Consider the following 17,966-nt stretch of genomic DNA (forward strand, 5'->3'; position numbering starts at 1 on the left):
TCAATTTGTTCCGAAGTGAAGAGGGAAAAAAGAGAGTTATTTGTTGATGTCTTCAAACTTCCTAAGCATCAAAATAGAATCATAAATTGTAGTGGCCCATGTCTGTAACACTTGTGTTTCGAAATAGCATTCCATTACTTTATTGAAATCAGTGAACAATGTACATTCTGAAGTACAAACTACTAAAGTACACAAGGAACAAAACAAAACAAAAAGGCATAAAAAAAAGCTGGGAATTCTAACTGCTCAACTGAATAGGAAACAACAGCAACAGCATTTTCCAAATTTCTACTTTATTGAGATTAATCTTAGTCATGATCTGCAGAGGTTGGTCCCGGGCAATTTGAAGACAGGTCTTCTTTATCTGTAATTTACATGAGGGGCATAAAGGATCAATACAACATGTACAGTAAACTATTCTAGAAAATTATTTTCGTGTAACACGGATTTTGTAGCTGCGTTTGCTACTTATTGTTAAACACACTGGGAGGTGATTTTAAAGAAACAATGGAAAAGTCTTCACTCTCAAGTACAAGGTCCTCCATTTCTTTCTTACAATTAAAAAAAAATGGAGTGGATTTCAACATGCTGATTTTTATGGTTCGGGAGCAATATTCTATCTAACTAAAAATTTAGTATATTTTTCAACTACCTGTAACTAAAGGCTCTTTAAAAATAAAGCATGAAAAAAATTATCATCCTGAAGTGATTCAAAATTCTTTCTTTTGAAATAAAACACTGAAAAATCCCCTTCCACATGTTCAGTTTCTGAAAAGTTAAAAACACTTTTAATAAGGCCTCAATTATTTCTATATCTACTATTTCTTTAAGATATTGATTCCACGTTACCATTTGGATAGAATAAGAAATTTCCATTATTTATGGAAAATGTGACTTTTATAAAAAAATAAAGTTAAAAATCAAAGAGCATTTGTATTCAATATTTTTAAATAGTTTAAAATATTTTCTTACCTTCATAGGCTGTTCCACACCAAATACAATATAGATGTTCTTCTCTTAAATAACTAGTCAATATTTGTAATTTGTCCAGTACCTAGATATGGGACACAAGCACATTAGTGGTTCACGTAGAACAGAATCTTGGTTTTCTTGCCTCTTGGATCGTGCTGAATTAGCCCAGGGCCACACCTCTTCCACTACACTCTCAGCCCTTAGGAGAATGCCAAAAGCAGAATTATTTTAGAACGTGTCCCAGTGTACCAGCTACCCTGACAGTTTCACAAGTCACCCAGACACAACATGGGCCACTTGTTAACATTCAGAAAATAGAATTTAGCTGCTCTATTAGGCCAGGATCCTTAGAAACCATCTGTTTTCAAAGGATCTACCATCTCCAGTGGGATGAGGGTAAACACTGCCCCCCTGTGCCACTGATGTTCTCATCAGTGGTCTCCCATTTAGGTGGAACACGGATCTTTCCAATGTTGAATGTGCCCTACAGATGCTTATATACATGTAACCACAGAAATGTGCACGCAGTGTATTTATTTCTTGAATCATCTCCACTTCCTTAGAACTGAGTTTTTTTTTGGTTTTGTCTTGTTTACAGGTGAGTGAGAGAGGTACTCATTAGAGTAGCTTGTGGATCACTTCCACAAGTTTATCAGGAAACAAAGTAGAAATGAAAATAATTTACATGTGCAGCTAATTCATTGTCTAGCAGAGGTGAGGGGGTAAACTGAAGCTAAAGGGAAAAATTATATGAAGTTTTGTTTTGGGGATATAAACTTAAGATGTCGTAGTTCTCAAATGGGTGTGATTCCTCCCCTCACAGTACACTTAACAATTTCTGGAGATATTTTTGGTTGTCACAAGGGAAGCAGCTGGTTGGGGAAGGCCTGGGGTTCTGCGAGAGATCTTACAATGCACAGGCCAGCACTCCATGACAAACAAGTACCAGCTCACAATCTTAACAGTGCCAATGGTGAGACACCCCGATCAAGGAAATGGTACCAAAACATACGCTTAAATCTTCACTGTCATATTCATCTTCATCTTGTTCGTTTTCTTCCTTTTCCTCTTCTTCAGCCTCCTCTTCAAGCCTCAGCCAGTACCAGGCCTCCCTGGGAACCTGAATATTCTGAAAATGTAGAATTATTTCCAATTAAACATAGCTAAACATGAGACTATCACCTGTGTGTTCATGTCAACATGAATTCATTCTTTCAATTAAATATTTACTGAGTGCAGCGTCAAGACTGAAGCGCTGTGGTATGAACTCTGGGGATACAAAACCCAATTAGAATATTGTCTCCAAGCTGCTGACGGTCTAGTAGGGAAAATAAGCTATGGCATAAATAGCTTAATGGGTATAAAATAATACATATAAGCTAGAAAATCTTAAGAGTCATGACATACATTCAAAACAAAGTGCTAGGGAAATACAGAAAAATGAGAGATTACTTCTAGCAATCTATGTAAAGATGATAGAAATTTCATTAAGTCACTTTATTTTGAACCAGAAAAATAAAAAAATAAAAGTCATTCAGGTCTGAAATATATGGTATTCTACCATGATCTTACTACTTAGAGACACATGAAGAGCTGAATAGGGACTGAAAACTGGCTATTCTGGCTAGTCAGATATTCCGGGGAAGAGAATTTCGACACATAGTAGCCCTGAGTAATCAACATTCAAATGAGCAGAGAACAATTAAAGGTAAAAATGCTACTTAACTCCTATTGGATAATTCAGACTATTCAGGTTCCTGCCATAAACAAGTCATTATTGTATCAATTATCATAGATCAGTAGTACACGGTGAGTAAAAGCTTTAATCAGTAGAAGACCAGGTATATCAGACTTGGAGTGTTTTGTCTGGTTTGGCTTTTAAAAATATAAACTCATGGCAAACCATCCTGGGTGCCAAAACACGTCACTACCAAACCGAAAGCAAGTAGCAGGCTTGCCTTCTGAGTATCCAGCTGTTGACAGGCCCGCTGGCTTCTTCTCAGATCTCCTTCTAGCTTCATTTCATCCTGCTTATTTTTAAGTCTCATTCTAATGGAAAGAAATAACAGTACATTACAGTTCTGTACTCTGTTTATCCATTTTACTTGGCCAAGCACCAGAAAACACACCACACTGATGAAAAGATGGAACCAAAAGCAGCTCCAGTACGAAGTTTTACCGAAACTGTTCTGCAGCGTTTTCTTCAGCTTGGTTTTTCATGTGAATCTTTCTCCTGTAGCTTTCTAGCTTTTCCTCTGCTTTTCGTTTTAATAATGCCTCATGCCCAATGCCACTTTTTCCTGTCCAGACAGACAACTCTGATGAGAAACTTACTGATTTTATATTTCAAAACATGACAACATAAATATTTACAAATTAAAGGCAATTGCAACGTGAGTACAATCACTCAAAATCATTTCACAAGAATGACAGGAGAGAACACTATAGAGATTTTTTTTAAGCCTCAAACACGTAAATATGGAAAACAAATAACGTATTTTTTCTTTCATTCATACAAAGTATTAAGAAAAACATTTATTTATTTTAAATTTTATTTTCAATTACACTACACATTCAGTACTAATTTGTATTTGTTTTAGGTGTATAGCATAGTGGTTGGACAATCATATACTTAACAAAGCGATCCCCCTGATATTTAAGGAAAACTTTTAGTGGATAATTTTGTCTCAGAATACTTTTAGAGCATTTCAACTGATAAAAATACCTTTGTGTTTTTAATGGTTACAACAATTTTCTCCTATATTTTTATGATTTAAATTTTATTTTATACTAAAACTTTTCTATTTTTAGTTTAGAAGTTTAACAAAGAAACATTTTAATGAGGGCTTCGTATGGTAAGAACTGTAACAGCACTACTATAAAAATATTTATTAAGCAAATGTATGTGTTAGATATAAGCATAACCATATCATTACTGGTAAGTATCCCTAAAAATAATTACATACCTGTTTTGACATTGAGAGGAATTGGTTCAACAATACCATCTCCTAAAAAAATGAGAACAGAACACAAAGTACTTCAGAAATTCTTCAAAACACAAGCACAGTGTGCAACTTTATAATGTTTGATACAGATTCCCTCTTGTTTCAATAATATTCAAACTGAAATCTGAATATCAGTATGCTAAATCAATCACTGCCTTTTAACCCCAGTCCTCAATAAGGCTGACCCACAGCCTCCTATGTCACCTTAAGGCAGGGCTTTAAGAAGTGAAAGCCTGATATCAAACATCCAAGACAGTGACAGCCTTGCTAGATGAAGATCAAAGCAATTACAATAAAGAGAAGAAACACCTTACAGAAGGTACTTTAAATATACGGACTTTGTATCTTAATAAACAGTCTCACTTCCTAAAAAGAGAGGTGAGAACGGAGACTCTCCAACGGGCATGGCGGTCACTCAGGCAGCTGCTACAGGTACACCGCCAACAGGGCAGGGTCCTGACATCATCCTCAATGTGTCTTCACTACCCTTCTGCCACTGTGCTCCTCAACCCTTCTCTTGTCGCCACGCTTAGCTGTGGCCTCCACTTAAGCTTTGTCCATCCCTGCCGTCGGTGCCTTTGAGCTGGGCTGATACCCAGCATTGCCTACAGTGGGTGTGGAAAGGTGAAAGTTCTCCATAAAGGTTGTTAGCACGTAACAGACTAAGAAGTTGAAGTTGTTTTAATTTTTGTGTAGATGAGTAAGATTAAAGAGACATCTCTGGTATTCATGGACACCACCTGGTGGTAAGAAAACCTTTTTATTTCTGGATGTGACTTACCACTCTTGCCAAGGGCTTGACCACTTTTATATCCCATCTTCTGGAGCAAAGCAAACCCTTTGTTTTCACGGCCTAGTGCGTTCTTCAACCCAATGTCACGTCTTTCCTGTTCTTCTTCTTTTAAACTCTTCTGCCTATTTTTTAGATTAGCTTCTTGCTGCTTTTCTTCTTTTCGACGAGCTTCTCGAATTTGCCTCAGCATTGGCAATCCTGGTCTAACATCTTCTCTGAAGAATAAAGGAAAAGGTTGTTTTAGATGAGTATGTGAAGTTTTCCCATGACTCTGATACTTACTCATATTTCAGTGCTACCTCTCTCATCATCTTTGTTATCATCTATATTAGAATGCATCAGTGACTTCCAAGAATAGTTGTTTTAGTGAAAATGATGATAGTTGTTGCCAGATTGCGGAAAACTAAACAAAGCACACAGTTGAAGAAATTGGAAAAAAGTTCCAACTAATTTTTCTAAGGCGTTTGTCGACAATAAAGGGCAAAGGTGAATAGCAGCTAAAAGAGACTATAAGATGAAATAAAGGAAAAAAGTAAAGCTCCTTGGAGGACGGGAACTAAAAAGAATCAAGGGCAGAAGTAAAATGCTTAGCACTAAAAGGGAAGAGGCTCCTAGTGTCTCTGTGTAGACATGAGGACTGTGTTCCCCTAAAGCAGTCAGACTAACTTTCCACCCTCACATTTAAAGTCAATGTCATTGCTTAAGAGTCTACATTAATGCCTTATACGTATCATTACGTGAAGTGTTCACACTTACTTACTGGACATTAATGAAGGAATCTGACATATAGTCCTCTTCTTCTGCCATGTTCAACTTCGTATGACAAAAGTATCTGCAATTCAAAGAGGATAAAGTAACAGTTACTCCTTTTTTAGTTTACAAAATGGAAATAAACCTTTCTGTATCTCCAGCCATGAACTTTATCCAGAGCTCTACTCCACATCCACGGGACCTTTTGACAACTTCCTGTGTGGAGCTCTCAAACTCAACAATCCCTCCAACTCATTCTCCTCTATCCCAAATTTCCTTCATCACCTGTATTTCCAAATTAAAGTCACTACCATCTCCCCATTCCCGACCTGTTAGAAATCTCTGTCACTTCTTCCTCTATAATACCCCTCATAGGCATTTTCCCCTATAGTTGTGGCCACTACCTTAGTTCAGGTATTTCTTTCTCACCGGAGCTATTCCACCTGCTTCCTAATTGGTCTCACTGCCTTTGGCTTCTCCTCTTCCAATCCATCCTCTCCACCTTCTCCACCATGGTGTTTTAAAAATGTAAGTCAGGTCACGTTACTTGCTGTTTCAAATCCTTCAATAAACTTTGCCCTATAGGCAGAGGAGAACCAGTCGCTTTAACATTGTAGCAGAAGCCTTCCATAATCTGACCCCTGACTCTCTTTAGGATTCATTATTGGAGCCACACAGGCTTCTCTTTGCCCTCTGAACATAATGCTGATGTTTTCTTCGTCCTAGGTTCAGGTTGCAAAAACTGGGCCTCTACAGCATTTTATATTAGCTGCTCATTTGGAACATCATAGAGTTAACTAACACCTCACCTATATGGAAACTTTTTGAGGAGAGTCCCCATCCAATACAGCCAAATCATGCTTTAATTACTGGTCCGTAAATGGGTAAAATAATTATCCAGAAAAGTGCATCTCAAAATTTATTGCATATGTGAATTGCACCAGGATCTTAAAAGGCAGAGTCTGATCCTGAGCTGGAGCCTGAGGTTACACATTTCTAACAGGCTCCCAGGAGATGTTAATGTTTTCCTTTGGGAACCCAGCCCTTTGGCCTCCACCTTGTTCTCGAGAGGAGGGCGACAATCTCCATACGTTTCTTGAGCATAAAACGGCTAATTATGGTACTTCACACCCCCATAACAGAGGACCTAACAGGGCAAAGAAACCTCTCTTTCCTTACATGATATGAATATGTGGAATGTGGGGGGAAAACTCTCTTCACTGGGGTTTCTGAACTAGAAGTAGGTGAAGCTGGGCTGCAGACGGCCCTCTTCTTGGCCATATGGAGAGATGCTGTCCTGCAGAATGAAGCTGGATAGAGAAAACAGGCCTAAAAGCAATGAGTCTCCAACGTAGGTCCCAACACCCTGATTTCTGTAACTCTTTATTTGATGCCGTGACCTATGAATCTTCCAAGCTACAGAGGCTAATAAATTTCCTCATTACTTAAGCCTGTGGGAGTGGGGATTCTGTCAACTGCAACCAAGAGTCTGAACAATTCCACAGGATAAAAAAAAATATTACTGTCCTAGTTTTTAATGTTTGTCTTCCCAACTGGGCTGTAAACCACAAAGGTAAGTAGTCCCCTATGTGCCCAATGTCTACACAACTGTGTCCCAAACATCATCAATTCTTGATGTTCAGTAACAAGGGGAAAAGGGTCTTTAACAATATTTGTAATAATAAATACATTTCCCCTGTGTTGTCATGTCTGATTTTTTTCTTGGTGTAAATATATCATCAATACAGAAAACCACACAAAAATGTACAGCTTAATGAATTATTATGAGGCAAATACTCGTATAATCGGGTGGTAGCCTCCAAGGTGGTCCCCAAAGATTCCTGCCTCTTGGTTTTCAGCGTCCTTGTGTAGTTTCCTTTCACCGGAAACAGAACTGACCTGTGTATCCAATAGGATATTGTGGCCATGATGGAGTATGATGCTTGGTCACAAAAGACACTAGTTAGAAGTAGTAAGTACTCACTCTGAATGAAGTCAGCTGTCATGTAGTGAAGACACTTAACCAGCTCTATGGAGAGGTCCACCTGGGAGGGACAGAGGCTTCCTGTTGACAACCAGCACAAATATGAGAGCTACATGAGGGAGCTACCTTGGAAATGGACCCTCTAGTGCCAGTCTGGCCTTGAAATGACTCAGCCTGGGCTGGCATCTTCACTACAACTTCTTACAAAAGTCCGAGCTAAGCTAAACTAGTAACAATTTTGTGATCCAGAGAAACTGTGATATAAGAAATGGTTATAGTTATTCGAGCTGCTGAATTTGGGATAATTTGTTATACAGTAAAAGATAATACAAACCACCACTCACATCAGGAGGCAGAACCTCGTTGGCCCTTTTTGTCCCCTATTCAACTGTACTCCTAGTCACCCCCTTTTCTGCAGTTTCATCATCCACTTGTGCATCTTTAAACATTACAGTTTAGTTTCGCCTACTTTTCTTTTTATTATAGTATAATAAGTTAAAAATGTGGAAGATTATATTCAGCATTTGTGATCATTCATTCACCAGACTCTTCATTTGTAGTAACAGTGTTTTTACACATAACGACTTAGCCCTTACCCAGTGTATCACACATTTACGAACCCATTTAATCATCATTAAAAACTCTACAAGGCAAGAATATAGTTAGTCCTGCTTACTAGTTGGAGAAATTAAGACTCAGTATGGCTAAATGACTCGCTCAACGTGACAAAGAATCCAGGCCTCAGGGCTCCTGCTACTGCAAATGGGATTCAATTATTTTTAAGGGACCCATTAGACCCCAAAGTGCTAGGCAGATCTTTAAAAAGAATCGGTAACCCCTATTTAAAGCTCCCTTTCTATGGGTACAATATACCTCAGCATCCCCCATTCCCATCAAGCACAAGGATAAACTTCACAAGGGGAGAACCGGGCAGAGATGACGGTGGTTCGGAGCACAGTGACAGCAGTGGAAGTGGTAAGAACTGGTCACGCTCTGTATATATTTTGTAAGCTACTTTGAAGATTTGCTGATGGATTGGGGGTGATGTAAAGGATTACGTCAAGGCTGTTGGCGTGATTATCTGAAAGAATGTTTTTGAGAGGGGTCGTTGCAGAGTTTGTTTAGTTTTGGTTTTGGCAAAGAGAGGGCAGGGAGGTAGCAACAAGAGTGCTGCTTCAGACACACCGAGGGTCCGACTACACAACCTAATGGAGAGATGGGCCATGTAGTTAGATGTACAGCAGAAAGGTGACAAAAAATGCCTCAGTCTCAAACACTCCCCTCAGGGACCACTGATCCCTACCCTCTCGCGTCCCTCCCGACCGAAAGCGTCTCACGTACGCGACCACTTCGGGTGGGAATGTGGGTGATGGTGTGACGACCAGCACACAGATCACTGCCCTTTATCATTCTATCCGGTGCCTCCAGCCCCTTACCTGACAGCTCTGCTAGCCCCGGGCCAGCTGACTACAGTGCGCGCGGCTCAGGTGCTCACCGACCTGCGCAGAACGTCAGCACGTCTGCCCGTACCCGAGTTTCCGTGTGCAGTTTAGGGGAAACTTGCGGCAGGAGGGGCTAGGAGGACGTGGTTAGTACGCTTGCGCGATGTCAACTTTCTGCGCACGCGCTCTCCCCCCGTTTCCTGCTAGCAGGAGTGCGGGAGGCGGGGCATCCGGGTACCTTGGTGGCTGCTTGGGGCTGGAGCTCAGCTGATCGGCCCCTGCCAGACTAGGAGGTGAGGCCGCCTTATCTGCCGGCAAAGCCTGCACTTTGACGCGCACACACTCCCCTGGCCCATTCGTAAAGAACTTTTTCCTTTTTCCAACGCCGGACTCGATTCCGAGCCCGCGCCTCCTGGGGTTGACAGCCCGAGTGACCACCGAGGTCTGTGGCGGCCTGCTTCATTTTCCCCAGGCCCTGCCCTGTGCTATGGACTTCAGAGGAGTCGTGTTAACCCAGATCTGCAGCGCGTGCAGCCTCTGCTGCCTGCGTTCTGGGACTGCCCGCGGATGTCCCTGAAGCTTTGGCTGGGGGGACCTGACTGTCCCCACCTCTTGGTTGTGGGAAGACTCTGGGGGACTTCCAGTGTGGGATCTTCCTGCTGGGACGTTTTGATATACTCCTAGGCAAGGTGCAGCAGGGGAGGGGTAAGGGTGCTGTGCACCCAGCAGTGGACAAGAAAAAAGGAGGCTGGGTTGTCAGGCCGGGCTGGCGTTTGGTCTTGCTGCTTCAGTTTTCCAACTTATGGAATGGGTTAATGATATGTGTTTCTTCTAGGCATATTTTTTTTCTGGAAAAAACGCCTCATTTGCAATATTTATTTCAGTCTTTTACCCCATTATTCTTCCTCACGAATCATTACTTTCTTTCACTGTTTTGCATTCCTGTTTAAAATTTAGTTCTCAGGTTTTGCATCAAATGTTTCCTTCAGAGGAAATGAGCAGTAAAGCTTGATTTCATTTCTTCGTGGTTACAATCATTATGCTGAACTTTTAACATACGAGTATTTTTTTAATTTGTTACTTTAAGGTGTGAATTTAAAACTTCAGTAATGGAGTTAGCCCACAGTTTATTGCTAAACGAAGAAGCTTTGGCTCAAATCACTGAAGCAAAGAGGCCAGTTTTTATCTTCGAATGGTTGCGATTTCTTGATAAAGTCTTGGTTGCTGCCAACAAGGTATGGTATTGCTTTTTTTTTCCCCTCCAGTTAACACAGTCAAGAATATTATGTGTTCATGATTTGTGAGAAAGCATTTTTGGAAAGGTTGTGGGTCAGTTATGGATCTTGAGAATATTACACTGTAATGGGAATTTCTTTCTGTACCTTTTTATTCTGTGGCAAAACCCAAACCTCCTTTAAACCCACCTTGTTACCTTGTTCATGCCTGTACCTGGACGGCTGAGTGTGACTGGAGGACAACATGACTCTATGACTGCTGTCACTTTAAATACATCATCTCCAGCTTTGGGTGGTCCCTCGGTGTTGTGTAGCAATCCCAATGTCTTCATTCATCTTTCTAAGGAGTTAATAATAGGCTTTCCTTCTGTTTTCTTCCTCCTGCATAGTCTATTTCATTATCTTTGTGTGGCTTTTCATTATCTGTGTGTTTTATTTTGTCTTTAAAATTAGATGCTTTCCTCAAACATCTGATGCTCTTTGGTTGTCTACTTAAATATAAGAGTGAGTAGTAGAAATGTTTTCTGGGCGGGGTGAAGTTTGTTAACTGCACTTCATCGTAGGCTAGTCTAGTTCTTTGAGGACCCCTTGATGGTAGTTCCATAGGTTTTTTTTGGCTATTCATTCCCCAGAGGAGACTGTTGTACTCTTGTGTTCTAGGGTGTGTGACTAGTTGTTCAGGTTCTAGGAATTGAGGGAGAAGGCTGGGAACCTATACATTCAGCGTGCAAACTTTCACTCAATCCCCATGTTCTCAGTGCCATTTCCCAGCACACAGCTGTGCCTGGGCTCCGTATATCCAGAACACAGAGGAGGGAAATAGGGAGTCTTACAGCTTCTTAGAGTCTCAATCTTTCCCTCCACTTCTAGACATAGCTTTCCCATACGTGCCTAGAGCCTTGAAACAGCAACAACAGACAACATGAGCTTTTAGAGGATTTTTTGTTGTAAATTGGGTCTCTTCTCAGCTTTCCCTGTTGGGGACACTTGACTTCTATATTTTGCATTGATTCTTTTCCTCTTTCTTTATTCTTGTGGACTTTTGCCTTTTTTTGGGTTGCCCTTTAGTTTTAAAAGAAGGCCTTTTAGTAAGGCTTCTTTAACTAGACGTTCCTATTTTCTCTTAAACCGCCTCCCATTGAGCATTTGTTGCCTCTACTTCACTGAACAGCTCTTGTCCAGTCATTAGTATCTCAAATTGCCCAAACCAATGGGTCAGTATTCTGTATTAATGGACATAGTTGATCTTCTACCTGAAACACTTGGATATTTTTTTATTTTGTGAAAATTAGAAATACAAAAGAATATATACAAAGTTATCTAAGTTATGAAGCATAATAATAGGAACATCTGTACACCCTCCATTCAAATTAAACAATTGATTTTTATTGTTACTGTGTATGCACATTGCATCCTATTTGTGGTTTCCAAAACACCATTTGTTTTTAGTTCTTTTCCTACTTCACTAGTTATTCCTCATTCCCATTTGTTAGTTCTTTCTCAGTCCTGGGCAGCCTTCTTTTTCTTTTTTAAAAAATATCTATAAAGCCCTGGCTGGTGTAGTTCAGTGGATTGAGCACTGGCCTGCAAACCAAAGGGTTGCTGGTTCAATTCCCTGTTGGGGCACATGCCTGGGTTGTGTGAGCCAGGTCCCCAGTAGGGGGTGCACGAGAGGCAACCACACATTGTTGTTTCTCTCCCTGTCTTTCTCCCTTCCTTCCCTCTGTCTAAAAGTAAATAAGTAAAAATCTTTAAAAAATGAAATAAAAATTTATTTTAAAAATCTATACTTACTCTTAGAGTGATATCTAATTTTAGATTTTTACTACAATCTATACAGTAATGACTCTAAGATATACCGTGAAACACTCTACCGCTTTATCTTGGCTATCTAAACAGCATCTCAAAGTTAACATGTTCAAAACTGAATTCTTGACTTCCCCCCTCCAAACCTGTCCTTTCCCCAATGCTCTCCATTTCAGGAAATGCCCATTCCAGCCTCCTAATTGTGCAGGTCATAAACCTTATAGGCACTCTTGACTACTCTCTTACTCATCATATTCAAGTGAATCCTGTTGGATCTATCCACTAAATATACCCAGAATTAAATTACTTTTCATCATTGTTACCATCCTCATCTCTTATCTGGATAATTGCAAAAGCTTCCTAAGTGCTCACTGTGCTTCTGATACGTACCTTGTAAAGTATTCTTAGCTCAGTGGTCAGAATGAGCCTGTTAAAACATTTAGATCACTTCCTTCCTCTGCTTCAAGCTCTCAGAATAAAATACGACACAATCAAGTCCCTTCTCTTCTAATTTCATCTCTTGCTACATCCTGTCTCTTATTCTGCTCCAGCCTAAATGGCCTTCTCACTGTCTTCAAGCATGATAAGCATGCTCCCTCCATGCCTTTACACAGCTCCCTCTGTGTGGAATATTCCCCTCTGAGATATTTGCATATCTCACACATTTACTTCTTTTTAGAGAGGCCTTTCCTCACTAATCAACTTAAGGTAGTAAGCTCATTATTTATTCATTTAGTTGGCGAATTCTGTGTCTCCTCTCTAGCATGTAAATTCATGAGGGCATAGACTTGGTCTGTCGTGTTCACTGTTGCCTAGACTATTCGTGCCTAGAATAGGGCATGGCATATAAATGCAGAATATACATTGAATGAATGAATGAATTTTTAGTATTGATTACGGGTAGATCTGAGTATTTTTTCTGTTTCCTAGGGCTCCTTCAGAGTTTCTTTTGAATCCCTTCACTGACCTATATAATGTTTTGGACTACTGACTTTGCTTTTCAAGGAGAGCTTATCTGGGTTCTAAGACATCAGTTGTCCGTGTGCCCAATATGTTATGTCCTTGAAGTATGGTTTATTTCTTAGTGGGTTGGCATGAAAACTTGAGTCAGGAGTAGTCACTTTCATTGGCAACTAACTTTTGGCTATGGAGGGGAATGAAGGAGACTATTTAATATAGCAATGAATGATTCATTTCTTACTGGACTCATCTTGAAAATTTTCATTTATGGTTTTATGCCTAAAGTAATATAGATTTGAATTATTAGAGTACCTTAACTATTTTTATTTTGACTAAAAGGCAAGAAAAGTACATACAAGAAACAAGTCTGGACAGAGACAGACTCATACAGGGTCTGGCACAAATAATGCCCTCTTTTTATTACGAAGTCATAAGCATGTAATTCTGTAACATGACAATATCACACTCAAGCACACCATACAACATTTTAGGTGAAGTGTTTAAATTAAAACTATGAAATATTACACCCATTATTATTACCCTACCAACCACACTCAAGCAAGCCTTACTGCTGCTAGACCCTGTAGATGGAGAGCAGATGACAGCTAGTTGGGGGCAGAGGGCGGGGTTCAGAGGGTGGAAGGATTGAGCAAAGAGGAAAAAGCACTCATGGATATGACAACAGTGTGGTGACTGCTGGGGGAGGAGGCTATAAGGGGACTAAATGGTAATGGAAAAAAATACAATAAAAATTAAATTTAAAAAGGAAAAAAAGAAAAAAAATGGTGTTCTTTATTTTCTTTTATAACAGACTGATGTTAAGGAAAAACAGAAAAAACTTGTTGAACAATTAACTGGATTAATAAGCAGTTCACCCGGACCACCTACACGAAAATTGTTAGCTAAAAATCTCGCAGCCCTCTATAGCATTGGGGATACTTTCACTGTTTTTCAAACACTTGAAAAATGTAATGACATTATCAGAAGTAAAGATGACACCGCAGCCTATTTACCAACAAAATTGTGAGTACTTTGAGATTGACCGTTGAACATTTTTTGTGTAACTTGTCTTAATAAGAGGCTGTTGATTATAAAGACCTCCAGGTAGGTTGAACCTGAGGCATGCTGCTGACAATAAAAGCTCCCCAAGCAGGTCTGGAAAGGAGTTTTCTTTCAGCATTGGCTCCATTGCCACTGGGACTTTCAGCAAACTACAGAGGATTGGTATAATGTCAGCAGTTTGCATCGGGGTGTTTTGGTAAATTTGGATGGACATAATATTCTAGGCTGGGATGGAGACAAACAAAGAATCTCTAGGTGATGGGATTGAGGCAGGAATGGGCAAACTATAGCCCACAGGCCAAATCCTGCTACCTCTTTTGTAAATAAAGTTGTGTTGGGATGCAGACATGTCTGTTCATTTAGGAGGTAGCTGCTTTCATGCTATAATGACAGAATGGCAGAGTTGAGCGCCATTTTGCCTACAAGTTTGCTGACCCCTAGATCAAGAGCTTAACCCAGCTCCTAGCCCATACTAGTGGTTTGGGTCAAGGGCACACATTTTTGGAGCAAGTCTTAAAGATAATGGCTATCGGGACATGTTCTGTGAAAGAGTTAAATAAACGCAACAGTTATAGTACCGTGAGGAGTGCCGTGGGAGAAAAATAACACCTAAATAAGCTTAGCTGTGCCATGAGGAAAGAGCATTGTCAAGGAACACCACTCAGAGAACCATCAGCCAAAGTAGGTCAACCATCAAGGAAGGAAATGGGGAAGTTAGTCAAGTGAGGGGTTAAGATAGGAAGAGGGGAAGATGGCTGTGATAGGCCAGGGATCGGCAAACTGTGAAAAGGGCCAGGTAGTAAATATTTTTGGCTTTGTGGACTATACATCTCTGTCAAAACTACTCACCTCTGCCACGGGCAGTATGCAAATAAATGAGTATGGCTGTGTTCTTTTAAAACGTCATTTAAAAAACAGGTGGTAGACTGGATGATGGGCCAGATTTAGCCTGCAAGCTGTAGTTTGCCAACCTACTCTCTAAAGAAACTCCTCATTGGAAACCAATATTATACCTTATTTACAGTACTTTTCAGAAAGACACAACATAGTGGAGGAAACAAGTTGTGAGGGGAAGATGAGTTCATTTCTGGGAGTGCTGATTTTGGAGTATTAGTGGGAATAGCTGAGTGACCGCATAGTAGGAAGTGAAAATCCTGGTCTGGATTTTAGAGAACTGAGTTGAGAATGTAGTTTTGGTGAGCAGAGGGTGGTGATTTGGGAAGAGGCTGACCCCTTTGGTGTGGGTAAATTCACCTAGGAAGAGGGTACTGCTATGTGAGGACGGAAGGTGCCAAGGATAGAACAGGAGAGCGCCCACATTCAAGCGGCCAGGGCCAGTGTAGTGGCTTCCAGAGGAAATGGGGAACTTATTCTGAACACCAAGTCTTCGGCCTGTTTTCAACGGTGTAGATAAGTCCTGATCAAACTGAGTGTTGCTTGAGATAGATGGAGACCTCAAAAGTTTTAGAAGAGATTAGGGCATATTAGTGCTTTCCAGTTTATTTTGGAGTTTGACTATGTTGATGATTTTGATGGTTTAGTTCTCTACCCCTTAGCAAATCCACACATGATTTTGTAGTGATTTTGTAGTTCTGCTTAAGTAGAGTTTATTACATATTACGTATCATTTGTATGTGTTTTCAGTGGATTTATGGTTTCTGTTTAGGAATTTCCTAGTATATTCTGGCCATCTTTAGCTTTGTAATCAGCCTGGAGAGTATTGAAAAAAAGCATAGGATTTGGAGTCAAGAGGTGATGGTCGATTCCCTGATTTTACCGTTTCTTACATGTATGATAGTGAGCTAAGTTTCTCTCCGCCTTAGAGTGACTCACTGAGGACACATAGCTGTTGGGTGGCAAGCTCCAGGATTTCGGCACCCGTCTGCCAGACTCCCGTGTATACGCTCTTCACCTCTGTGCTCTGCTCTGGCCTCCAAGCTAAACTCACAGTTATTCACGTGGTTACATGAGTGACGGCTGGGTGGTCTCCCCCTTCCTGAAGAGATAGGGTGCTGTTACATTACTTCTTCTAGGCAGCCATATGTTCCATTAAAGCCATTTAGATTAAATTTTGCAAGTAATTGTTTACTATTATTTTTATATTAAGTAGCAATACAAAAATTATGAGAAATTTCCTGTTTCAAGATTTACACTTCCATTGGCAGGATAAGAAATAGCTAAATAAAATGGTCAAGTCACAGCATAGTAAACAATATAATTTTGTCAAAAATGAGTGGTGGACATTATATATAATGAGAGAAGAGAGGGATCTTTGTGGCTTGGCATAATTTGAGAAGTCTTCATAAAAGGGAAGCTTGGGTTTCTTTCCAAAGGATGGGTATAATTCGTTATGTAAATATATATTTGTTCTCCTAACAAGAATACAATTTGATTAACCGTAGTCTTTGTTGTAATTATAAAGAATAAATGAGGTGTTGTTTAAAGTTGAAAATTAAGGTCTTCTAGCCAAAATGGTCCTGCATAAATATAAGTTGATTTCTGAAAATGAGGAAAGTACTATTAACCTGAACAGTGACTAATGAAAATCCCACTTCTTACAGGGCTGCAGTGACTTGTATTGGGGCATTTTATGAAAAAATGGGGAGAATGCTAGGCAGTGCATTTCCAGAAACAGTAAATAATCTTTTGAAATCTCTGAAAAGTGCAGAGGTAAGTTTTACTACAAATATTATTTACATGTTTTGCTAGTGGCAGGAGTTAAATGTCATGTAAAAACATATGTTTGCCTTACACTGTTTAGCAGGAAGGTAATTTAAAATTACTTGCAAAAAAGAAAATTCTTGTCCCTTTTTTTAATGGATATTACCTCATCTTTTAGGGAATGGGGAAAGAATGCTTTTCTTTGACAAAGAATAGGTGTACCTGTCATTTTTTATTTAGCCTTATAATGTTTTTGCATTACCATTTTATTTTTTGTATTATAGCTACTAATGTATTAGTTTTCTAGGGTTGCCATAATAAATTACCACAGTCTGGGTGGCTTCAAACAACAGAAATGTATTGTCTCACAGGTCTGGAAGCTAGAAGCCTGAAATCAAGGTGCCAGCAGGGCCATGCTCCCTCAGAAGCCCCTTGGGAAGAATCTTTGCTTGCCTTCTTAGCCTCTAGTGGTTACTGGCAGTCCTTGGCATTCCTTGGTATTCTTTGGTTTATAGGTGCCTCTGTTCTTTTCTTCCCTTGTCATATGGTGCTCTCCCTTTGCACCTGTGTTCTGTGTCCAAAGTCTTCTTCTGAGGATACCGGTCATTGGATTAGGGTCCACCCTAATCCAATATGAACTCATCTTTACTTGATTTCATCTGCAAAGACCTATTTCCAAATAAAATCATGCCAACAGGTAATTGCACTTAGGACTCGAACTAATCTTTTGGGTGGGGGGATGCTATTCGATCCATAGCAGCTAATATCAAGTAAAACTAGTTCTGTTTTGTCAGGTCAGTTTGTTATTGCTTCTGACAATTCCTTGTCAACTGGAAGTTACTAAAAACAGACTAAGCCCTGGACTCTCATAGTCTTAATTCCCTTATCTACAAAAGCTAAAGAGCTGTGGGAACTCTTTGTCTATTTGTTTATTTATTAAATAAGAGTTGAAGAGATATTGTCAGGCATTAGACATATAAAGATGAATAAGACGAGGTCCCTGCAAGCAAAAAGCTTACAGTTTGGTGAGAGAGATCTGTGTTTGAGTAAAAGCTCTAGAAATGTGAATCAAGCATGTAAGAGTATGAAAATGAGTTTGAATTCCTCACAAGAAAATGAGGTCCTGGCATATCTGCGACAAAATTTTTAAATGTGTTGGATGTTTTCCTTATCTTTTAGATGGTTTACATTACTTCTTAACTGCTTTTTACCTAACCTTTCACATTCTGAAAGTTTCGATCCTTGAGATCTGATACTAAGCCTTTTGATTTTGTCTTTATATTTTCATTATATTGT

General features: G+C 39.8%; 2 protein-coding genes across 9 annotated transcripts in view; one reads left to right on the forward strand and one right to left on the reverse strand.

The window, feature by feature from the left end:
- Positions 1–276: 276 nt before the first annotated feature.
- On the reverse strand, positions 277–9,074 carry GPATCH11 (G-patch domain containing 11). 7 transcript variants are annotated; one of them, XM_045827735.1, is made up of 11 exons: positions 8,941–9,074; positions 7,505–7,565; positions 5,950–6,099; positions 5,531–5,602; positions 4,759–4,985; positions 3,939–3,980; positions 3,152–3,272; positions 2,931–3,021; positions 1,985–2,101; positions 973–1,054; positions 277–364 (listed from the first exon to the last, which is right to left on the reverse strand). In XM_045827735.1, exons 4-11 carry the CDS (start codon positions 5,575–5,577, stop codon positions 309–311), a joined length of 783 nt encoding a protein of 260 aa, XP_045683691.1. In that variant the 5' UTR covers positions 5,578–5,602; positions 5,950–6,099; positions 7,505–7,565; positions 8,941–9,074; the 3' UTR covers positions 277–308. The 7 variants fall into 7 exon arrangements, with proteins under 7 accessions (XP_045683691.1, XP_045683689.1, XP_045683694.1 ...); XM_045827733.1 differs by having other exon boundaries at positions 7,505–7,585; positions 8,941–9,065; XM_045827738.1 differs by having other exon boundaries at positions 5,527–5,602; positions 7,505–7,585; positions 8,941–9,065.
- A 100-nt stretch (positions 9,075–9,174) lies between these two features.
- HEATR5B (HEAT repeat containing 5B) overlaps positions 9,175–17,966 on the forward strand; it is a 70,544-nt gene continuing 61,752 nt past the window's right edge. For both annotated transcript variants that reach the window (XM_045827793.1, XM_045827794.1), the window contains exons 1-4: positions 9,175–9,239; positions 10,034–10,181; positions 13,759–13,970; positions 16,571–16,679. In XM_045827793.1, the coding sequence (XP_045683749.1) occupies positions 10,056–10,181; positions 13,759–13,970; positions 16,571–16,679 (447 nt within the window). In that variant the 5' untranslated portion in view covers positions 9,175–9,239; positions 10,034–10,055. The remainder of the gene's footprint in view (positions 9,240–10,033; positions 10,182–13,758; positions 13,971–16,570; positions 16,680–17,966) is intronic.

The sequence above is a fragment of the Phyllostomus hastatus genome, unplaced genomic scaffold (assembly GCF_019186645.2).
Source record: "Phyllostomus hastatus isolate PE091 unplaced genomic scaffold, TTU_PhHast_1.1 phas_scaffold_78, whole genome shotgun sequence".
Lineage (NCBI taxonomy): Eukaryota > Metazoa > Chordata > Mammalia > Chiroptera > Phyllostomidae > Phyllostomus > Phyllostomus hastatus.